Here is a 25649-nt window from a genome sequence, read left to right on the forward strand (position 1 = left end):
TCTAGATGATCTTAAGGCCAAGTTTAAACATGAGCCTTGCCGGGTCAAAAGCTAGGTCACGGGGTCAGTTAGTGCGTTTTAAACATTCAGCATGTTGTCCGCTCTCTAATTCAAGTAGTTTTCATCCAATCTTCACCAACTTTGGTCAGAAGTTGTATCTAGATGATCTTAAGGCCGAGTTCGAACATGGGCCTTGCCGGGTCAAAAACTAGGTCACGGGGTCACTTAGTGCTTTTTTAACATTCAGCAAGGTGTCCTCTCTCTTATTCAAGTAGTTTTCATCTGATCTTCACCAAACTTGGTCAGAAGTTTTATCTAGATGATCTGAAGGCCAAGTTCGAACATGCAGGGCCATGACAGATAAAAAGCTAGGTCACAGGGTCACTAAGTAGGTTTTACACATTGAGCATTGTGTCCGCTCTCTATTTCAAGTAAATTAAATCCGATCTTCACCAAACTTGGTCAGAAGTTGTAACTAGATGATTTGTAGGTCAAGTTCGAACATGGGCCATGCCGGGTCAAAAACTAGGTCACGGGGTCACTTAGTGTGTTTTAAACCTCACCATGTTGTCCGCACTCTATTTCAAGTAGTTTTTATCCAATCTTCACCAAAATTGGTCAGAAGTTATATCTTGATAATGTCTAGGGCAAGTTTGAATATGGGTCATGCCGGGTCAAAAACAAGGTCACGGGGTCACTTAGTGCATTTTAAACATCACAATGTTGTCCGCTCTCTTATTCAAGTAGTTTTCATCCAATCTTCACTAAACTTGGTCAGAAGTTGTATCTTGATGATGTCTGGGTCAAGTTTGAATATGGGTCATGCCGGGTCAAAAACTAGGTCACTGGGTATCTTAGTGCGTTTTAAACCTCACCATGTAGTCCGCTATTTAATTCAAGTAGTTTTTATCCAATCCTCACCAACTTTGGTCACAAGTTTTATCTAAATGATCTCTAGGACAAGTTTGAACATGGTCCAGGCCTAAAACTAGGTTACGGGGTCAATAAGTGCTTTTTTTAACATTCAGCATGGTGTCCGCTCTCTAATTCAAGTAGTTTACATCCGATCTTCACCAAACTTGGTCAGAAGTTTTATGGAGATGAAGGCCAAGCTAGAACATGGGCCTTTCTGGGTCAAAAACTAGGTCACTGGGTCACTTAGTGCGTTTTTCAAAATTGAGCATGGTGTCAACTGTTTTTTGTGAAGACGACATGCAAAATATTATGTGTCAATGCGGCATGTGGGGGTATTCGTCACGTCCGTGACAAAGCTCTAGTTTTGTCTGATGTGCCAGTTCTGGTTGTATCTGTTTCCACAATTAACTAATTATGTACCTGGTAGGTTGAAGCTATTGTTTCTCCATGGAAGGCTGAAGTTTATTTACAACCAGTTAGCCAGACCTACCTGTTGGTATCATCAGCCATGGATGATATGGGTGCATTGTTCATTAAGGCTCTGATAATTAGTGTGCCTTTAGCAGTACATTTCATGATTGCAGACCTGGTTTAGACTGTTTTCATTGTCTGTTGGTCTTTTCTATAACGACTATCAAAGCGCTGAAGGCACTGAAGTTGTTCGCTAATGCATAATCTTAGACGCAACTCAGTTTTCAAAATTATGTTATAGCTTTTTATATCGCAAGCTTGAAATGAACACAACCCATTCAAATGTATAAAGAGTGTGTCTTAAAGAACAGGTCACGATGTGTGTGCACTGTTTATCCTCATATTTATGTTATAGAGATAACTTAGACAAAAAAAACACAATATGTCTCTTTTTTTCACAATTGGTTGTGCATAAATGGTCATCCCAGTACCAGAGACTCTCTTTAAACACCACAAAATCAGAAAGTGTTGTCCTTGATTAGCTTGTGCACATTGCACAGGCTAATCAGTGTGCACAGGCTACTCTTATTATCCCCACGCTTTTTGAAAAAAAGGTGGGGATATTGTGGTTATCTCCGCCGTCCGTCCGTCCGTCTGTCCGTCCGTCCGTCCGTCCTGGCCACTATCTCCTCCTACACTAAAAGCACTAGAACCTTGAAACTTACACACATGGTAGCTATGAGCATATGTGCGACCCTGCACTATTTGGAATTTTGATCTGACCCCTGGGTCAAAAGTTATAGCAGTTGGGGTGGGGCCGCGTCAGAAATTATCACTCATTTTTTTAGGTTATTTTACATTTACTTCTTTATTTCTACACCGATTCACTTCAAATTGATACTGGACCTCTCTTATGACAATACGGTCAATCTCAACCATGCATGGCCCCATTCCCAACCCTGGGGCGCCCCGCCCACATAGGCCACACCCACCAAAAATTTCCATTTACTATAATTTTTTCATTTCTACACGGATTCACTTCAAATTGATACTGAACTTTTGTTATGACATTAGGGTCAATCTCAACTATGCATGGCCCCAATCCCAACCCTGGGGCGCCCGCCCACATAGGCCACACCCAGCAAAAAATTCCATTTACTATAATTTTTTCATTTCTACACGGATTCACTTCAAATTGATACTGAACTTCTCTTATGACATTAGGGTCAATCTCAACTATGCATGGCCCCATAACCAACCCTGGGGCCCCGCCCACATAGACCACACCCACCAAAAATTGCCTTTACTATAATTTCTTCATTTCTACACCGATTCACTTCAAATTGATATTGAACTTCTCTTATGACAATACAGTCAATCTCAACTATGCATGGCCCCATTACCAACCCTGGGGCGCCCCGCCCACATAGACCACACCCACCCAAAATTGCCTTTTACTATAATTTCTTTATTTCTACACCGATTCACTTCAAATTGATACTGAACCTCTCTTATGACAATACGGTCAATCTCAACTATGCATGGCCCCATAACCAACCCTGGGGCCCCGCCAACATAGACCACACCCACCCAAAATTGCCTTTTACTATAATTTCTTCTTTTCTACACCGATTCACTTCAAATTGATACTGAACTTCTCTTATGACAATACGGTCAATCTCAACTATGCATGGCACAATTACCAACCCTGGGGCGCCCTACCCACATATGTCACACCCACCCAAAATTGCCTTTTACTATAACTTCTTCATTTCTACACCAATTCACTTCTAATTGATGATGAACTTCTCTTATGACAATACGGTCAATCTCAGCTATGCATGGCCCCATTACCAACCCTGGGGCACACCTAGGTCAAACATTCGGCGTGGGGATACGCGTCGGCCTCTGCCGCGCCATTTCTAGTTTGACATGCATTAAGCCCTGTTTTCCCTGAAAGCAGCCAATATGTACAGATATCAATGATAAACTGGCCAATGTTGTAAGCTCTTTAAACACTATTTATTACATACAGGCTGTCTGCAGCACTGGTACACTGCAGACAGCCTGTATCTTAGCTACACTAGGAACCACCAGTGGTGAACTATAAACAGGCAGTGGTTATCGTTCCTAGCGTAGCTTACAGCAGACTCACTTGCAAAACTGCCTCTTCATTAGTTGATCACTTCCGCTCACAACTAGAAATGATTATGCTGCTGCTGATGATGATAATGATGATCTTGATCATGATCATGATGGTGGTGGTGGGAGTGGGGATGTAGATGATGGCAAATGTTGATTGTGGCGGTATTTTTGATGGTGAGTAGAATGAAGATGTTGATGATGATGATTATGATAATGGCATCTGTAGTGGTAATTATATGGTAGTGGTGGTAATTTACTGTTTAGTTTGATAATGATGGAGCTGATAATGATGATAATGATAAATGTGGAAGAATTTGTGTATTGGTGACGACAATAATTGTGATGGTTGTGGTAGTTAAATTGTGGTGTTCATTATATGTTGGTATTAGGATGATTTGAAATTAAATGTTTAAAAATGCTAAATTATACTCTAAATAATCATCATTATTATCATCATCATCATCATCAATCCCTTGACCGGTTTGGTCATTTGGGTGATTATAGTGTTACTCTAAATACCATGCTGTAAGACATTTTGCATCAGTCTGTAACCATTTCTATTTTTGCCTATAGATCTTGGCACCTACAGATAGTCTGGAATTACCTGACATTATTCCACTAATTGTTCCAATTTATCTCTCACAAGGTACCATCTTAGTGGGTGTTGTATATTGCATGTAAGATACAATGTATTGAGATAAAAACAAATAATTCTTGCTAACCAAACTTCAATATCATAAATGACCCCAGGAATTAGCAGTGTTCTAGGAAGACTTGTCTTAATACAAGTGTGTAAAGTGTTGTCACAGACTACTTTTTCCACCGTTTTGGAGTTTTTGTTTGAAAGATGTCTCTTCTTAACTTAAATCACGTTTTGGCTGAAAGTGTTGTCCCTGATAAGCCTGTTCAGATTGCACAGGCTTATCTGAGATGCCATGTTAGGCACATACATCATCGGGAGTCAAGTTTTCCAGAACGAGGCTTGGATGATAACTTTGTGAATAGGAAATGGTGAATGAACATTGTCCACTTTTAGTTGATTCATTCAATCATCAATGACATGGGAGTATAAATATCCCCCACCCACTGTGCTATGATTGGGTAAGAGAGCTCGTTAATTAGCTAAATTATAGACATGAAATCCTACCTGGACATTTGATATTAACTGCCCTAATTGTTTGATATGACATTGGTTGATTATTTTGTGGTAATAGGTCGATTTAGAACAGTTAGACTGACATGTTTTGTTTTAGGTTATTATGCAAAGTGAAGTACTGTTAGTTACCTTTTTATGCCCCCGGATCGAAAGATCGGGGGCATATTATTTTTGGCCTGTCTGTCTGTCATTCATTCATTCATTGTGTGTGTCCCAATTACTTTTGCATTATTGAAGATAGCAACTTGATATTTGGCATGCATGTGTATGTCATGGAGCTGCACATTTTGATTGGTGAAAGGTCAAGGTCATCCTTCAAGGTCAAATTTATGGCATCAAAGCGGCGCAACAGGGGGCATTGTGTTTCTGACAAATACATCTCTTGTTTGGGATTGCAAACGTCTGAAAAAAGGAGGTTTAGTTAGGGCTCTGGGTTTTTCTTGATTGTGTTCCATGGTGATTTCAGCGATTAATGGCAATATATCGACCAACAGTTGTTTTAGTTTAGTTACTTATTCGAATTATTCGAATTCATATATAGAATTCAAAGGAGTTCTGAGATTTTACAAGTAATCAACTAAAAAAAGCAATTTTGGGGGTTTCACTTGGCAGAGTCGGGTTGCCCAAAACACAGGACTTTATTTGTTGGCCTGACCTGAATGTTGCATTTAAATAAACACAACTACTTAGCTTTTAAGAGCTTAAAAATACATGTAACTTGCATGTATCCCCAGTCAAAAGTTAATTAAAAATAAAGTGTCATCCCAGATTTACATGTGCACTCTGTGCAGACTTTTATGGGAGCACACTTTCCACTTTTATGGATTTTTTTGTTGAAAGGAAGTCTTTTCTTAACAAAATTTTAATATACAGTGTAGGTGGAAAATGTCATCCCAGATTAGCCTGTTTGCTATGCACAGGCTAAGATAGCACAACACTTTATGTACATGCATTTATCCCATTTTTCCTGGCTCATATACCTGTCTGAAAAAAGTTAAAATTTGGGTATCCAGCTGTTACTGCACAGATGCAGCCCAATTTTCACAAGACATTTTCCTGAGAGTGAAGCATGTTTTGAAACATGTATACTCAAAATAACCAAAATAATTCCCATGTCAAATAAACCATTCCAAGCATTCATTGATAGGACTTGAACACATTTACTGGTATTTGCCAGGAGCCGTTGAGACTTACCAGCAAAGTGTAGGGGTTTGGTTTGGCAGTAAGTAATTGAATGGATTTGATGGATGTTTTTGTGGCAAGGAGTTATAGATCAAGAAACTTGTTGCTGTTGTAAATCATGGTTTGGAAATCATGCAGTTGATTTTGAGAGAGAAACATGTGTTCTATTTTTAATATAATTTATTCCTAGTAGCTGTTCAAAGATAATGGCAAAGGGTGATATTTAGGAGTTATTACTTACATTAGGAAATTGTTTGCAGAGAAATTGGTACAATGTGCTAAGCGGCATTTGCCTAAATTATTCTAAGCAAAATTGTTGAAGGATTTTATTGAGTTAGATTCTACTTGAAATAATTCAAGGATTTTGTTGTGTGAGGATTCTTGGAAAAGTTGTTAAAGGATATTATTCTGTATAATGGTAAGACCCACATGTTAACAAAGTTGATTGTTCGCTGGAACATGTCCTCCAAAATAAGAGTAGCTAGGTGTTCTCATTTTTAGGTTGACTATCATAATATGAAATATATATAGTGGAGCTATCCTACTCACCCCGGCGTTTCCGTTCCTGTTAGCGTTAGCGTGCAAATGTTAAAGTTTGCGTGCTACCCCAAATATTTCCTATGTCCTTTGACATATTGCTTTTATATTTTGCATACTCCTTTACCAACATGACCCCAATCTATAAACAAGAGCAGACAACTGTATCAAGCATTTTGACAGAATTATTGCCTCTTTTATACTTAGAATATGCAGATTATTGATAAATCTATGTTAAAGTTTGCATACCACCCCACTTATTTCCTATGTCCTTTGACATATTGCTTTTATATTTTGCATACTTCTTTACCAACATGACCCCTGTAATCTATAAACAAGAGCAGACAGCTGTATCAAGCATTTTGACAGAATTATGTCCCCTTTTATACTTAGATAATTGAACATTTTGCTTAAATTGCCATAACTTCTTTATTTATGATCACATTTGATTCATACTTTGACAAAACAACACTTACCTGACATACCACAATGCACTCCACCCAAACCATCCCCCATGCTCCACCCCAGAATCCCCCCCCCCCCCAAAAAAAAAAAATTAAAATAATATTTTTTTTCCCTTATTTTTGAAAGATCATCTATTAAATGACCACACACCCACATTATACACCCCCCCCCCCTCTCCATGATGGCTTACGTTATACTGTCAAGCACTCGAATAGACGAGCGCGCTTTCCTCTGACAGCTCTTGTTTTATTTTGGTTTACTTTTGTTATGGTGTACAAGTTATTTGACATTATATCTAAGGATATTTATTGACAGAAATGTTCCAAATGTAACAACATTTGTTTTGAAATTTCAATCAGGAATGCCAAAACAAGTTTAAATATAACTTTCTAAGGAACTACAAATGGTTGAAAATACGTATCTAAGTGGTAAAGGGTTAACAAAGTTGTTTGTTCACTGGAACATGTCCTCAAAAATAAGTGGAGGAATATCTTCTCATTTTGTTATTTTGGTAATTTTGTAATGGTGTACAAGTCATTTGACAAGGATATTAATTGACGGAAATGTTCCAAATGTAACAACATTTGTTTTGAATTTTCAATCGGGAATACCAAAACAAGTTTATGGTTTTGTTTTGGCAAACAAACAACTTTTTTAGGCCTTTGTATTATATGTGTTTTTTTATTGACTTTCAGACGAAATATGTTGCTATTTAATTATGGCAGTATTTACTATGTTTTTATGCTATGACTTATACATTCACTGTGTTGTGTGGATGTGAGTTTATTTGATGATGCAAAATGTATATGCTGAATCTGTCTGTTATCTGTTGTGATTATGGTTGTCAGAGTTTTATAAGAGTCTGTTCTCTTGACATTTGAGAAGTTACCCAGCTTACTATCAAAATTGTTCACAGAAATGAAGGGGAGCCGCAGTCTCTTAGAAAACGGGGCTTAATGCTTGTTCCTAAACTGTTGTCCCAGATGAGTATGTGCAGTCTGCACAGGCTAATCAATGACAACATTTTCTGCTAAGACTGGATTTTTTAAATAGAATCATACTTCATTTAAACGAAAAATCTAGTAAAGTGGAAATATTGTCACACTGCACAGGCTTATGAACCTGGTACAACACTCAACACACATGCAGCATAATGATTAAGCCCCATTTTCTCAGAGCACACCTCAACACTGCAATGGACTGGAAACACATTTTGCAGTTCTGGTATGTTATTGTGTGAATGGAAGAATGTACATGATTGTAGAATTCCTTGACTCTAATCATTATCCTTTCCTATTTCTGTTAATGGTTGAGCAGAAAATGGCACATATTAGTACTTTTTTGCAAGTCAGGCATTTGTTGTTGCCAGTTTCATTAGTGACAGACATTGTAGTAAATTCCTTGCCCCAGACAACAGTCAGTATTGTAACAGGTAATGAATGCAGAACAGCTCTAACCAGGGCTGTAAAGATCACATTGTTATCAAAGCTTTCTGGACAGGTTTCTCCCAATTCTTTATTGTGGGAATTGCTGGAGATTTTTAGCCAGGTGGAGATAACATTAATTGTTAATTTTTGACTTATCAGTGAAAATATATAAAAAATCAATTAGTAATCAAGATTTCTCAGGTCTAGAAGGTAAATGTATATTGCAACATTTCATTGACATTGACCTTTACTTGAACATTAAATTAATAGGTGTTTTCCTTCCATTCAAAGTAAACAGCATACAATAAGAAAATATTGGAAAGCAAGAGGTCAGACTTTCTATTAATATTTGTATGAACAGGTCAAAGGTTATGATCAAAGTGCCTTGTATCATGAAGTTTGTTTCTGCTTGATATCTAGAGAAAGCTTTGACCTGTAATCATCTTAATTGGTATTCTGGTGACTTGATAGGAGAAGAAATACTGACCCCTATTTACCTTGAGTTCACTAGGTCAAAGGTCATAGTCACAGGAGTTTTTAACAAGAAATCGTCTCCATACAATATCTAGATAACACTTAGGATCATGTACATTAGTTCTGGTTAGCTTTGAGTGAAACTGACCCCTATCAATTATGAACTTAAAAGATCAAAAGTCAAGGTCACAGGTTCAAACAATAGTGAAAAAAAATCAACAGTTTCAAATAGTGCTGGGAGAGGCATCCCGTGGGAAATGTTGTTCTGCAGTTCACAAATTATTCGTGAAATATTCATGAACTGTTCATGAACCAAGTTCATGAATAATTCACAAATAGTCGGTGAACAGGAAACGAGCCATGCCAGTGAAATGTTTTTGAAATTTTAGTTCATGAACTGTTCATGAACACTAATGGTATGAAGTGTTCATGAAATATTCTTGAAACTTAATGGCATGAAGTGTTCATAAACTATTCTTAAACCCTTATGGCATGAAGTGTTCATGAACTGTTCTTGAACCCTTATGACATAAAGTGTTCATGAACTATTTGTGAACCCTAATAGCATGAAGTGTTCTTGAACTATTCATGAACAACAAAATTCGTGAAAAATTCTTCAGGGATTACTGTTCATAAACAGTTCATGAACATTTTTATTCTATTTTCAATGGCTCATTTCCTGTTCATGGACTGTCAGTGAATAGTTCATGAATCATATTCATGAGTTCATGAACTGAGGTCAAACAAAGGTTATCATAAGTGTAAGCAAACATGAGAGACTACAAACAATATCATCAGCCACAGACTGCCATGCTTAGCACAGAAGCTAGTTTTCAAATTGTTTGTCCATGTCTTCAACACACTGCCATTTCCCTTTCTGGAGCATTTTTGAGGATATTGAACACCATGCACTGCCTCCGGGTCCTTTCTGGTATGAGGTATACTGTTCACATGTGCTCTACAGAATAAAAAATCATGAAATGGTCTATGGTAAAGAGTTATTTACATTCAAACTTAAATAAAAGTGAATCTATAATCAATGTACATTGGGATCTCAGACAACGCAGCAGGAAATGGACTGAAATTTCTGGTTTTGTTAGGCTACTGCATGGTGATTGGTCTGATATTGTTCTGTAGGACATCTATCTGGGGTAAATTAAACAAGACAAAAGTACTATTTAAAATTCATATTTATATCATAACATATTATATTAGCCTGAAAAATAAGATACTTCCCATAAGTGATTATTGTACATCATAACGATAAAATACTGACATAATACTCATTTAATGTACAGTTAGTGTAAGCCCAGTACCTTGAAGACAGAATACACCGCTCTGTTTGAAGCTTTTTCCAGCATTGGGTTGTGGATGCCCACTCAAGTTTAAAATTTGCCATGTGGGGGACATTTATCACCCTGAAATCGGTTTGTTTATTACAAGTACAAGTAACATAAAAAAAACTTAATTTATAAGCAATATATATGCATAGCATTTGTTATATTACCACAGCAGATTACTATTTATTGTAGTATTTGATTTCTTTCTTATTTAAAGAAAAATAACCAGATTTGTTCTGGAAGCGAATTATTTCAGTTAGAAATCTTTGTTATTTGGCATGGCAATAATTTTATAAGTTAATGAAGACTTTGTACCACTTTAAAGCTTGTATTATTGTACATAATAATATATCTTTTGGAGACTGTCACACTGTGCACCACAAGTAAATACATAATTTCCAGTAAAGTGTTACGTCACAGACTTATGGTACGAAGTCCACAGGGTACGAACTCTAAGCTTAAAGATAATTCCATTTTATATATAGCTAAGCAAATGATATAGACATCTTTTAAATTTTTCTAATCACATATAGCCATTTATACTTTGATTCTGAGTGGTAAAAGGTAAACAAAAAGTTTAAGAATTACTTAACTACCAAATTATCACGCGGATTGTTTATCTAAATTTAAATTCCAAATAGCACAAGAATAACTTTCAAACATACACCACGAAAATATATAACTCATCATTACAATAGAAATTTGCGAGCAACAACATCTTTCATCCTATACTTCACATTATTCTTAAAGTGTTTACCTGTTGTTTTTTTTTGTTTGTCACTTTTTCCCCAATAAAACAGTGTATAGTAAACTCTGCAGACCACAATATTTTTGTACAAGAGCAAATCAACGAATGTGTTTAAATAAAATAACGCCGTAACGTCACATCCGGTGTAGACCGGCATTTCCAGTCATCTATTTTCGTGACTTGTCAAAATGTCGTTCGTAAGAAATACAGGAGTTTCTAGTAAGTAAAAGTGACAGAAAAAGTAATTTAGACCACGACTCAACTTCGGGAGTTATATAAACGCAGAGAAACAATGTCTAGAGAAGAGCGTATGCAGCGATAGTTTGAAGGCTAATTGTTGTTGTTGTGCACAGCCATACCGCTGCAGTAATCTCCGCTGAACTTTGTGTATATATTGTTGGAGACGTTACGGTTTTTAAATACTGTGTTTAAGAGAAAGATTGATAGAAGTGTAATTATTAATCATATTTATGTGACTGGAGTTAATGATTAAAGACAACTATTGGACGGTAGTGTTGATAATTATAAAGAAAACTATTCGTGAAAATACTGTTGCGGTCGCCAGATTGTCGAATTCCGGACGCTGATTGACAATTCAAATGGAAATGTAGGTATTTCAATGATTTATGCCTTTTTTAATGTATATCCCATGCTTCAATTAATAAATCAACTGTAGCGTAAATAGTCAGTTTGGTATCCATTAGGAATAATACATGTATTTGGTATTAAATTTGGATGAAGAATGTTGTTTACCCTTATTTATTAATCCAGTTTGAAAGTGCTCATCATATTAAATAATAGTAATGGCATGCATTGTCACGAATGTCTGAATTAATAAAAGTGATGACACTTACACACTATTGATTATATCACACTATTAAACACTTATATCAGTTGGTAATTCCTATACAAGTGCTTGTTTATTTGACCTCAGTTTAGACTACAATTGTTTTGTTAAATAACGCGAAGAAAACGTCAATTATAGAAAACTGTACATGTCATTTCTTTCCAGGAAAAAGGCAAGGCGAGGAGGGAATTATCGGGGCAGTAACTGTGTAAGACCGTCAAAAAGGCATGTCAGTAGCTCAGGAAACTGCATGGCATAAACGGGGCTTTGACAGACTAAAATGTAAGTTTATTGAAACACTTAAACACTTCATTTGAAGCAATTCATTTTCACATTATTAAAGCAATATCTGTAGGAATGTATGTCTGTCTGACCATCTGTCTGTCAGTTTATTTTTAACTTTTAAACTTTTTAAGATATCAACTCCTTACTTCATGCATGAATAGTGCATGCACACATTAATACATACTGTATGTACAATAGCTGCATTTTATATGGATTTATTTCCCCTGTTCAGTTGTCCTTATTTTACTGTCCAAGTTAGTTGTCAGGGGTGATATTTAGTTCTTCTTCAAGGACTGTTTTAGTTTTCTTATAAAGTCAAATAATTTGTTTCAGCACACACATTCTTGATGTCCAACCAAAAGTATGGAGGGAAGATAGTGAAGTAGGTAATGTCTTAGCATATCTGTGGAACGTGCCAGTGGTGGCGAAGAAACCGGACATGCACATGACTGTGTCTACAAGTTTACTGGAGTGTCAGTGGTGAGAAGGGACTCAAGGAGCTTATTGAAGAGGGCACACCTGTTGAGATTTTAGAGGGTGATGGAGATAATAATTTAGTAATTCGGGTGAAAAGAAACTTAAACCTTACACTGCAGAAACATTTTGATAAAATCATGTCAAGAACATTTTCATAATGAAGAACTCAGACTGTCAGCCCAGGGTCACAAATACCATGCGGGTATTTTTTATTCCAAACCTGGCGGAGTTATGTAAAAATCGACCATCAAAATGATGTTTATATTTTGTATATACTAATAAGTTTTATGTTATTAATCACTATTCATTGATGAAGCTATTTTCCTTTTAACTGGTATGATTGAATGATTTAATATGCCATATTTTTATGTCCCCCACTATAGTAGTGGGGGACATATTGTTTTTGCCCTGTCTGTTGGTCTGTCTGTTGGTCTGTTGGTCTGTCTGTTGGTCTGTTGGTCTGTCTGTTTGCGCCAACTTTAACATTTTACAATAACTTTTGCTATATTGAAGATAGCAACTTCATATTTGGCATGCATGTGTATCTCATGAAGCTGCACATTTTGAGTGGTGAAAGGTCAAGGTCAAGGTCATCCTACAAGGTCAGAGGTCAAATATATGTGGCCAAAACCCCTCATTTTATGAATACTTTTGCAATATTGAAGATAGCAACTTGATATTTGGCATGCATGTGTATCTCATGGAGCTGCACATTTTGAGTGGTGAAAGGTCAAGGTCATCCTTCAAGGTCAGAGGTCAATTATATGTGGCCAAAATCGCTCATTTTATGAATACTTTTGCAATATTGAAGATAGCAACTTGATATTTGGCATGCATGTGCATCTCATGGAGCTGCTCATTTTGAGTGGTGAAAGGTCAAGGTCAAGGTCATCCGTCAAGGTCAGAGGTCAAATATATGTGGCCCAAATCGCTTATTTTATTAATACTTTTGCAATATTGAAGATAGCAACTTGATATTTGGCATGCATGTGTATCTCATGGAGCTGCACATTTTGAGTGGTGAAAGGTCAAGGTCAAGGTCATCCTTCACAAGGTCAAGGTCATCCTACAATGTCAAACATCATATAGGGGGACATTGTGTTTCACAAACACATCTTGTTTAATTTTGAATTGTTTTATTTCCCCTGTCATATGTTCAAGTCTTTTACTCATTTTTATCTTTTTTAACATTTGAACTCCTCGATATGCTCACATGTAAAAAGTCGCAAATTTAGTATGGTGTTTCTGGCAAATGTGGGTACCCTTAATTGTGAAGCAGGAACTTTTCATTTTTACTGGTGACCCTTTTGAATAGTTCAGGCTAAAGTATAGTGTTTTTTTTTTTTTCGATAAACCAAGTCAAGAATATTTCATGAACCATTTTTGAATTCTTCGGATTCATGAAAATTTCTTCATTAGTTCTTAAAAAAGGCAAAAATATTCAAATTAAAGTAATTAAAGAACTGGTACGTTTTGTATCTTGTTGGTTGGTTAATTAAAATAGATTATTTTTAGCAAGAATGATGTCTGGCTGAACTATTGCAAATATGGTTGGTTGCCTGAAGTAAAAAAAAGAAGCTTACAAGTACAATTTACGTGGTTATCATGTATAAAGTATGTAAAGATCAAGTATTTTAATAATAATAATCTTAAATGTTACTAACATTAATCAGTATGAAAATAAAGAACAAGATTAGTATGCTAGACATTTCAATATTACTTTCAAAAATATGTATGAAACATCTAGCACAAAGGAATTCATGAATTATTCATGATGGATCCTCAAAGTCTGTCTCAGAAAAGTCATTAGAAATAATTGTTCATGAAATGTTCATCACTAAGTATTTATGGTTAGATGAAGAACTGTTCATGAACTTCGAAGTGTTGATCAATAATTCATAAACTGTTCATGAACGTCTTCTAAGAACAGTTCATGTCCAAAAGTTCGTGAACCAAGCTTAGGAACTTTTCAAGAATCGTTCATGAACAGTTCATGATTGGCTTGAAGTGTTCATGAAGTATGATGATGAACAACATTTTGCAGAGGATACATGTGTTTAAGTGTTGACGTCTCAAGCATATGGTACTGTAGCCATTCAAGTGTGAAAACCGATTTTAAAACCCATAATTAATAACATACTCTCTTAGATGGAAGGTGCAACATAAATGTTAGGCATTTCTCCTGATAGAAATCAGGTAGTGTGCCATGTATTTCACAGTTTAGGCATAATAGCATGTTGGAATCTGTTTGGAATTCAAAATTTATTTGTAAAGTGGGGATGTGGAATGTTGGCATTCCGGTTTAAGTGAATGGAATAGTGAGAGTTTACTGAAGTGTTGAGTGCATCCCCAGAGATGAATCTGCATGCAAGTTGCCTCTTTGGGTTCAGAAAGTGAATGGAATTACCAGTCTAGTTCAAGTGTAGCTTGCCATATTGAGTTCAGCAAGTGAATGTATTATTGCCAGATGATAGTTGGTTGCATATTGGGTTCAACAATTCAATAGAATTGCCATAGGTAAATATGTTGCCATATTGGGTTCAACAATTCAATAGATTTGCCAGATGTCAGTTGGTTGCCATATTGGGTTCAACAATTCAATAGAATTGCCAGAGGTCAGTTGGTTGCCATATTGGGTTCAACAATTCAATAGAATTGCCAGAGGTCAGTGGGTTGCCATATTGGGTTCAACAATTCAATAGAATTGCTAGACGTAAATTGGTTGCCATATTGGGTTCAACAATTCAATAGCATTGCCAGAGGTCAGTTGGTTGCCATATTGGGTTCAACAATTGAATAGAATTGCCAGAGGTAAATTGGTTGCCATATTGGTTTCAACAATTTAAAAGAATTGCAAGAGGTCATTTGGTTGCCATACTGGGTTGAATAATTGAATAGAATTGCCATAGGTCAGTTGGTTGCCATATGAGGTTACGCAATTGAATAGAACTGCCCGAGGTAAATTTGTTGCCATATTGGGTTCAACAATTCAATAGAATTGCCAGAGGTCAGTTTGATGCCATATTGAGTTCAGCAAGTGAATGTATTATTGCCAGATGTTAGTTGGTTGCATATTGGGTTCAACAATTCAAAAGACTTGCCGAAGGTCAGTTGGATGCCCTATTGGGTTGAACAATTCAATAGAATTGCCAGATGTCAGTTGGTTGCCATATTAGGTTCAACAATTCAATATAATTGCCAGACGTAAATTGGTTGCCCTATTGGGTTCAACAATTCAATAGAATTGCCAGATGTCAGTTGATTGCCATATTGGGTTGAACAATTGAATAGAATTGCCATAGGTCAGTTGGTTGCCATAATGGGTTTAACAATTTAATAGAATTTCCAGATGTCAGTTGGTTGTCATATTGGGTTCAACAATTTAATCAAATTGCCAGAGGTAAATTGGTTGCCATTTTGGGTTCAACAATTCAATAGAATAATTTGCCAGATGTCAGTTGGTTGCCATATTTTGGGTTCAACAATTTAATAGAATTTCTAGAGGTCAGTTGGTTGTCAAATTTAGTTCAACAATTTAATAGAATTGCCAGAGGTTAATTGGTTGCCATTTTGGGTTCAACAATTCAATAGAATTACCAGGGTCAATTGCTTTGTTATATTGGGTTTATTAATTGAATGGAATTGCCTGCATAGCATAAGTATGTCATTAGAATGTGCACTTAGTTCTGGTAACTCAGCTATGCCATTTGTGATATGGTAAACTGACTGCCGTGGTCTGACTGAAACACTGTTGAAAAAGGCCAAAAAAATCCAAATAAACAAAGAACAAAATATCTTACTGGAGTCTTTACCTCCTACAAAAAAGATTTTGCAGTGCAGAAACACTTAAAATAATACAGACAACCATCAAACCCTGTTTCCTCATCTGAAATGTTTTGGTGTCTATTTAGATTTATTATAATGATTAGCAACTTGCCAAAATTTATCCAGTGAACTTCTTTAAACAGGAAAACATGGCACACTTTATGGCTTCCATTTATACTTGCAAGTGTGAAACACTAATTAGAAATGCAGCTGTTTGCTGCAAGATATTGCTGATAAGTCTGGGGTCACCTTGACACCCTGCCTGCTTTGATTGTCTGCAAGTGAAATTATTTGATAAAATTGGTTGTGTTTTCTCAATTAGTATATGAGATCAAAATTGGTCTTGGCTTGAATTTCCTGCAGATAAAATAAATAAAATATTTACATTTTGATTGTGCGCTTTGATATATTTCTATAAAAACAACTTAGAAAGATATTCATGTGTAAACAACTCTTATAATAAGTGAACCATTCTCTAGGAAAACTGGGTGTAATGCAAAGGCGTAATGTATCCTCTCAGATTAGCCTGTGCACTCCTATACAGGCTAATCTGGGACTACACTGTCTGTCTAGACTGGATTTATGTGTTTTGAAGAGACCTCCTTGGAATGACAAAACCCATAAAAGGGAAAAAGTCCCTAAAAGTGTAAAGTATCGTCACTGATAAGCCTGTGAAGGCTGCACAGACTTATCTTGGACAATACTTGATGCATATTCATTATTCTGTGTTTTCTGAGCGTCGCTAAATTACATCATGCATCATGAAGGTAGAAGAGTGAGGAAGAAGTTTTATGTCCGGGCTCTGAGTTATTTTGAGTAGAATAACAGTATTAGCAATAAACTAATCTTATGACATTAACATCATGATTGTGATTTTCACTACAAGTTTAAACAGCTGTAGAATATCATCTATTACGTGTAAATACCTTAAACATTAGCTGTGCTCTGTGAAAAGGGGGTTTAATGCATGTGTGTAAAATGTAGTCCCAGATTAGCCTGTGCAGTCTGCACATTATGACGACACTTTATGCACATGCATTAAACCCCCTTTTCACAGTACAAGGCTCAAATACAAAGTATACGCTGCTGGTAATCAAAACACTTCACAGACATTTAAAAAGGGGTTTGCCAATTTACGTGGGATTGTTTTGTGTTGGTGATATGTTTTCCTGTGATAAAAAACAAACACACAAGTAATGCACTGTTTACAGAATTTTATCTGAGAACACAGATTAAATGCACTTTAGATAAACAAACCATTAAAGAGGGGTAAACAGGATGTTAACTTCCCTAGAACTCTGAGAAATGTTTCGGGAGTGTGGGGGTTTCTAATCTTGATGGCAGTAGATTTGTTTATTGCTACCCTGCCATTTGCTCATCAGACAATTATGCCCCTCCATAGGTGGTTTGTGATAATGCCTTGATATTGGAAAATGGGCTTAATACATTTGCACAGTCTGCTTATTTGGCTAATCGGGGATGACACTTTTGGCCTAAACTGATGAATTCTTTGCCAAGAAGAGAGTTTTCCTTAGGACAAAAAAACTAACATGAAAGCAGAGTGTCATCCCTAATAAGCCTGTGCATACAACACAAGCTGATGTGGGACAACACTTTATAAACTTGCACTTAGCCCCAATTTTACCAGAACAAGGATAAATAGGCATGTATGATTTCGATCAGCACCCTTGATAAAAAAGTCTCGTTACTGGAATACAAATTAAAAGTTTAGGGTCAGAAAGAAGAAAAATAAGTGACAGTCAATAAGAATGTGGACACAAACAATTATTACCTCAAAAATGTAGACACAAACATTTTTTTTAGCTAACCTGTGCACTATGTGCTCATGGTGAGCTTTGTGATCACTGTTTGTCCATCATGTCTTATGCGTAGCGCCGTGTGCAGTGTCAACATTTGCCTTGTTAACACCCTAGAGGCCACATTTATTTTCAGATTTTTATGTAATTTGGTCAGAAGATATGTGCCAATGATGCCTTGGAAGAGTTCGAATATGGTTCCAATTGCTTGGAAAACATGGCTGCCAGGGGGTGGGGTATTTTTCCTTATATGGCTATATTAAAACCTTGTTAACACTCTAGTTAAGACTGTTTGCGCTTGATATTTCCATTGACTATTCACATCTTGTGCATCTTTTTCAGGCCTGTTTCGTGGATCCAACATCGGTACCCCACGGAAAGACACGACCTCATTCTACCAGGATGTGTTGAATAAGAACCGTGTTCAGTCAAGCGTGCAAGGGGCATCAGCCAAGATGGACAGCGCTGATGACATTGACGTTGATGCCGTCATGAAATCGATGGACGTGGAGATTACGAAGCGTGCGTCCGCCAGTCATGAGTCCTCGTCGTTTGATGATGCTGAAGAATGGGAGAAGGTGAGATTATGTTTTGAATTTGAGCCTCGCTCTGTGAAAAGGGGGCTTTAATGCATTTGCATAAAGTGTCATCCCAGATTAGCCCCTGAAGTGCGTACAGGCTTATCAGGGACAATACATTCAACCTAAACTGTATTTTTGCCAAGAAGATACTTTATTTTTACAAAAAATATCATAAAAACAGATTGCACAGGCTAATTAATTGAGGACAACACTTTCTGCATAGGCACAGGCTAATCAGGGACAACACTTTCTGTCCAAACCTGATTTTTTGCTAAGAAGATACTTTCTTCAACGTTACATATCATACAATCAGACTGCACAGACTGGGATAACACTTTATGTACATGCATTAAACCCCTTTTTACACAGAGCGAGGCTCTATTTCATTTTGTTGTTGTCCTGTTTTTGTTCTCTTGGGATTTATTGCTGTATAATGATAATAATCATTTGGGATTCTGTGTTGTCTTTGGTCTTTTGATTAATGAATTTTTAAACTGGGTCCATTTTGTATATACATTGTTTCATTTTTTATGCGCCCGTTTTCATAACGGGACGTATTATGGTTTCACCCTTGGCGGGCGGCGGCGGGCGGGCATCAGCATCCACAGCAGTGTCCGCTCTCTTATTCAAAACTTTTTCATCTGATCTTCATAAAACTTATTCAGAAGTAGTATCTAGACAATATATAGGTCAAGTTTGGCATATGCGTCATGCCGGGTCAAAAACTAGGTCACGGGGTCACTTTGTGCATTTCAAGGATTTAGATTGGTGTCCGCTCTCTAATTGAAGTAGTTTTCATCTGATCTTCACCAAACTTGGTCAGATGTTGTATCTAGACAATATCTAGGTGAAGTTCAAATATGGGTCATGTCGGGTCAAAAACTAGGTCGTGGGGTCACTTGGTGCATTTCAAGGATTTAGCATGTGTACGCTCTCAAATTGAAGTAGTTTTCATCCGATCTTCTTCTAACTTTGTCAGAAGTTGTATCTAGACAATATCTAGGTCAAATTCGTATATAAGTCATTGCGGGTCAAAAACTAGGTCACGGCGTCACTTAGTGCATTTCAAGGATTGAGCATGGTGTCCGCACTCTAATTGAAGTAGTTTTCATCTGATCTTCACCAAACTTGGTCAGAAGTTGTATCTAGACAATATCTAGGTCAAGTTCGAATATGGGTCATGCTGGATCAAAAAATAGGTCATGTGGTCACTTAGTGCATTTCAAGGATTTAGCATGGTGTCCACTCTCTTATTGAAGTAGTTTTCATCCGATCTTCACCAAATTCGGTCAGAAGTTGTGTCTTTATGATATCTAGGTCAAATTCAAATATTGGTCATGATGGATCAAAAACTAGGTTACAAGGTCACTTAGTGCATTTTAAGCATTAAGCATGGTGTCCGCTCTCTAATTTAAGTAGTTTTCATCTGAGCTTTACCAAATTTGATCAGATGTTGTGTCTAGATTATATGTAGGTCAAGTTCAAATATGGGTCATGGTAAAGTTATCAATTGTCCAAAACCTTCAAACGGGCGTATCTTGTGACAGTTTGGCACTCTTGTTGAAGATTTAAAAAAAAAAAAAACTAATTAAGCATCCAGTTTTTAAGTGAAATCCAAGTATGATGCAATTACCTATGCAAGGTTATATTGTACAAGTAATTTTTTAAAATAATGAATAAAACAGGTGAAAATGCATGTAATAAATTGTTTAAAAAAACGCAGTTTATTCCAAGATTGATGTCTTTGTCTCCAAGATTGATGTCTTTGTCCAACTTAAAGTTTTAAATAATGCCGTTGTGTGTACATGTTTACTACCAGTTGCTAGGAGAATAAAGTCAGCAGAAGTCATTTATGTTTCAAAACCTGTGACAAAAATTAGCACTAAAATATAACAATGTCATAGCAGGCCACTAGATGATATTTGTTGTATGATATTTTGCAGTATCTTAGTTTTGAATTTAGGCATTACAATTTTGTCTCTAACAATTTTCAGATAGCAGATATTATGTCCAGCTTTGGCGTGGACATGAACACTATGAATCCATCTCCTCTACCAGATATTGTACTTGAAGAGGATTACAATTTTGCTTTTGAAGCTTACATGGACCGATTAGTGACAGACAGGGACCAAGGTACCTGCAGTGACCTTGAATGACCTTGACTGCATCTTGACCTTTCACCTTAGACCTTATATTTAGCATCATAATATTTAAGACTTGTATAGTGTGTGTATGTGACTAAGTATTCTATATTCCAGTGTTTGTGTGAAGTATGCTATTGTGATCTTGCTTGCTTTTGGCTTTGACCTATTTATGACTCGACCTTTCAAACTGTGGTCTTGTCTCTTTAACTTATTACTGTAATCTATGGGAAGTGGTTGCTTAAGTCTGGAAAAAGGAACAATTTTGAAAATTAATTAAATTCCATGCATTTTGTATAAAAATGTTTTTGTTATAGTATAGTTCACCACTTAATCTGGCATTTGTTCAGTATGAAGTTGTATGTTGGAAATGGGCCCTTTTTACCATTTTTTAAGTTCAAAAGTTTTCATTCATTCTTCACCAAAATTGTTTTCGTACTGATCGCGTAATACTTGTAAAGAAAAAATTCTGGTAATCGTTTAGTTTGTTAACTTAGACCTAAAAATACTTGTTTGTATATAATGGATTTGGTGCCTACCCATGAGCTGAAGGGGGGTAGGGAATGGCTCTGTAAGCTACCTCTGTGTCATAGCTCCGCTATGTCAAGATGAATTTGTTCTTCAAATTCCCATGAAGCTGGTGGTGTTTGTTGGAAATCAAAGACTCTTCCTTTGTCAGTGTGCAGGATCAACGGGGTTCACAAAGGTTTATACACGGGCTGGACAGAATGTAAACACACAGGCTAGAACTTTATTTTTGCAAATGTCTCAAGTTATTTATATACATTTTTAAAAATCTTTAGCGCATAAAAGACACTTTTTCTAGCAGTTAGTGCCGATATCTTATGATTTAAGAATAAATCCTTGAATGCGTCTAAAGTTGGTGCCAAATTTTCACATTGCATGCAGCATAACTGTGTACATGAGTGCTGTACACATCAAATGTTTTGCAAAAAACACAGGCTTATTAAATAAAGTAATGTTGATGTATTTCACATTGCCATAAGTAGCATAAAAAACTGTCTTTTATGCACTTGTTGAAATTCTTCGGAAAAATTGTTTAAAAAAGTTGTTTGAAAAAAAAGCGCCACTTACCGGTGTGTTTACATCCATTAACATATAATTGTGAACCCCACAAAAAACATGATCCTGCACCCTGTTGTAGTCTTTCTTTTCTATGGAGTTGTTTCTTTTGCCCAAAAAACACATTTTGTGGTTGTTAATTGAATAGGTTGCGTGAAGTTTTTTTAATAAAACACAGTTTACTCATGATTTATTCAAAGCTTTTGGTGCGTCAGATGATGGTTAACCCTTTGCATGCTGGGAAATTTGTCGTCTGCTAAAATGTCGTCTGCAGAATTTCTTAAATTAGCATTTTTTCGATTTTTCTCAAAGAATACTATCAGAATAGCAAACAGTTTAGATCCTGATGAGACGCCACGTTCTGTGGCGTCTCATCTGGATCCAAACTGTTTGCAAAGGCCTTTAAAATTTGGTTCCAGCCAAAGGGTTAATGTGTATGTATGAGAGTTGCTAGTTCAATGTGAGTTTACTTTATCAGGTTTTCCCTTGAATTGTTTATTTGTACATCTTTTAAACATTTCAGCATGCATCCAGTCTAGACTATTAGTATGCTGACTTGAATATCTGTTATATTCCTTTAATACTTTTATTTATATAGAGTTCATTTCCGCCAAATATAACTCTGTTTCTGGCAACATCACTTTGTGAGGAGACTGAATCCTAAAGTGTCTTTGGAAGGTTGATGCTCAGTATTTAAAAAAAAATTCAGATAAATTCCAATGTTGTTTTTTTACCAGAATTTGTATTCAAAAGATTGAAAACACTACGTATCATTTTTGAGAATGCTGCTTAAAACACTCTTTTTGTGCAACCTAAGCGGTGCACTGCATTCCATAGCGTTTCATGTGCATTTCAACTACCTGTAACTTTACAACTTTATAACAACATATTCATGCAATTGCAAAACAGGAATTTTGATTTTACGATTACCAAAGTCGAGAAATTTCAATACCTGGGTAAGACAGCTTGGCCAAAACAGAACTTAAAAGATTAGAAAAAAAATTAAAAAATTAAATGTTTATCATATATATAGAGAGGGAGACAACATTTTAGAAGAATGATTAATCTTAATATAATTATGCACCTTATTTAACAAACAACACAGACTAGTTTTGCTGTTTTTAACCAGGTTTTTCAAAGGAAAAACTGGTTATTAGATTAGTGAATGTCGGCGGGCAGGCAGAACAAGCTTGTCAGGGCCATAACTATGTCGTTCATCTTGAGATTTTAAAATCATGTGGGACATTTGTTCACCATCATTGGACGGTGTGTCGCGCGAAAGAATTACGTCGATATATCCAAGGTCAAGGTCACACTTTGAGTTCAAAGGTCAAAAATGGTCATAAATGAGCTTGTCCTGGCCATAACTATGTCGTTCATTGTGAGATTTTAAATTCATTTGGCACATTTGTTCACAATCAGTGGACAGTGTGTCGCGCGAAAGAATTACATCGATATCTCCAAGGCCAAGGTCACATTTTGAGTTCAAAAGTAAAAAATGACCATAAATGAGCTTGTCCGGGCCATAAATATGTCGTTCATTGTGAGTTTGTAAAATCATTTGGCACATTTGTTCACAATCATTGGACGGTGTGTCGTGCAAAAGAATTACGTCAATATCTTCAAGGTCAAGTTCACACTTCGAGTTCAAAGGTCAAAAATGGCCATAAATAAGCTTGTCCTGGCCATAACTTTGTCATTCATTGTGAGATTTCAAAATCATTTGGCACATTTGTTCACCATCTTGGGACGGTGTGTCATGCAAAAGAATTAAGTCAATATCTCCAAGGTCAAGGTCACATTGTGAGTTCAAAGGTCAAAAATGGCCATAAATGAGCTTGTCAGGGCCATAACTATGTAATTCATTGTGAGATTTCAAAATTACTAGGTACATTTGTTCACAATCATGGGACGGTGTGTCATGCGAAAGAATTACGTCAATATCTCCAAGGTCAAGGTCACACTTTGAGTTCAAAGGTCAAAAATGGCCATAAATGATGTTGTCCAGGCCATAACTATGTCATTCATTGTGAGATTTTAACATGACTCTGTACATTAATTTTGTATACAGTCATTGGAAGGCATGTCATGCAAAAGAATTCAAGAGTTCAAAGGTCAAAATGGCCATAAATGATAATAGCATTATAATTCTTAAAACTGGCCATAAGTTAGCTTCCTTTGTTTTGTGAAGACAGCATGCAAAATATTCTGTGTCAATGCAGCATGTGGGGGTATACGTCACATCTGTGACAAAGCTCTAGTTATAAAAAAAAATTGAAAACCTGGTTCTGTGACAATTTTGTCCCTTGTTTTGTTATCAATTCAGCTTTTTAGTGTGACCAAAGGATTAGTTTTGTACAAGATATGTTTTCAGAACACAGCAAGATGGGGAAAATCTTTGGCATGCTTTAAATCTTTTGTAGTCAAGGGTCCTTGGTGATGTTAGTGTAAGCCCTGCAGATCTCTTGCAGCCATGGCCCCAGTGTGATCCTCTAGCCTGCGTATGTCAATATTAACCATGTCTCTCTTGTGTGTGTACATGCGTGTATGATTTGTGTTTGTAGATTCAGGGCATTATGGCCTCGTTTGGCTCCAGTATTGCACGCGAATCCATATTCATAAAGGACATTGAGTCGAAGTTTATGGAATTCATGTCAGGTACATGGATGTTGTAAATTATATGCAGAAAAGTGAACTTTTTCATCAAAAAGCAAAAACTTCTGATTTTTTTAAAATCTCATGTTGTCCATTGTATCAAATAATATCAGTGTTCCTTTTTTGCAGTATCTTCAAAGTCTTTTAGATAATGTCAAGAAAAGCTTAAATAAGGTATACATATAATATTGATTAACCTTTCCTTATTTAAAGGATTTATATTTAAATGTTATGGATAACAGAGAAAAACTATCCTGTAGTCATGCATTAGATTACTTTTATGCCCCCTTTGAAGAAGAGGGGGTATATTGTTTTGCACATGTCGGTTCGTTGGTAGGTCGGTCCGTCCACCAGATGGTTTCCGGATGATAACTCAAGAATGCTTAGGCCTAGGATCATGAAACTTCATAGGTACATTGATCATGACTGGCAGATTACTCCTATTGATTTTCAGGTCACTAGGTCAAAGGTCAAGGTCACAGTGACTCGAAATAGTAAAATGGTTTCCGGATGATAACTCAAGAATGCTTAGGCCTAGGATCATGAAACTTCATAGGTACATTGATTATGACTGGCAGATGACCCCTATTGATTTTCAGGTCACTAGGTCAAAGGTCAAGGTCACAGTGACTCGAAATAGTAAAATGGTTTCCGGATGATAACTCAAGAATGCTTACGCCTAGGATCATGAAACTTCATAGGTACATTGATCATGACTGGCAAATGACCCCTATTGATTTTCAGGTCACTAGGTCAAAGGTCAAAACACAGTGACTTGAAACAGTAAAATGGTTTCCGGATGATAACTCAAGAACGCTTACACCTAGGATCATGAAACTTCATAGGTACATTGATCATGACTGGCAGATGACCCCTATTGATTTTCAGGTCACTTGGTCAAAGGGCAAGGTCACAATGACTCGAAACAGTAAAATGGTTTCAGGATGATAACTCAAGAATGCTTACGCCTAGGATCATGAAACTTCATAGGAACATTGATTATGACTGGCAGATGACCCCTATTGTTTTTCAGGTCACTAGGTCAAAGGTCAAGGTCACAGTGACGCGAAACAGTAAAATGGTTTCCTGATGATAACTCAAGAATAATTATGCCTAGGATCATGAAACTTCATAGGTA

The 25649-nt window shown here is 36.4% G+C and overlaps 1 protein-coding gene across 3 annotated transcripts in view; it reads left to right on the top strand.

Annotated features, from left to right (window-relative positions):
- The window catches only part of LOC127850649 (protein phosphatase 1 regulatory subunit 12A-like), a 190419-nt gene that overhangs the window by 77389 nt on the left and 87381 nt on the right, over nt 1-25649 (top strand). For 2 of the 3 annotated variants that reach the window (XM_052383821.1, XM_052383828.1), the window contains exons 13-14: nt 18394-18629; nt 20627-20765. In XM_052383821.1, the coding sequence (XP_052239781.1) occupies nt 18394-18629; nt 20627-20765 (375 nt within the window). Of the gene's footprint in view, nt 1-18393; nt 18630-20626; nt 20766-24420; nt 24515-25649 lie in introns of all 3 variants that reach the window. The other variant, XM_052383837.1, reaches the window with a different exon arrangement.

This window comes from Dreissena polymorpha, chromosome 1 (assembly GCF_020536995.1).
Source record: "Dreissena polymorpha isolate Duluth1 chromosome 1, UMN_Dpol_1.0, whole genome shotgun sequence".
In the NCBI taxonomy this organism is placed as follows: domain Eukaryota; kingdom Metazoa; phylum Mollusca; class Bivalvia; order Myida; family Dreissenidae; genus Dreissena; species Dreissena polymorpha.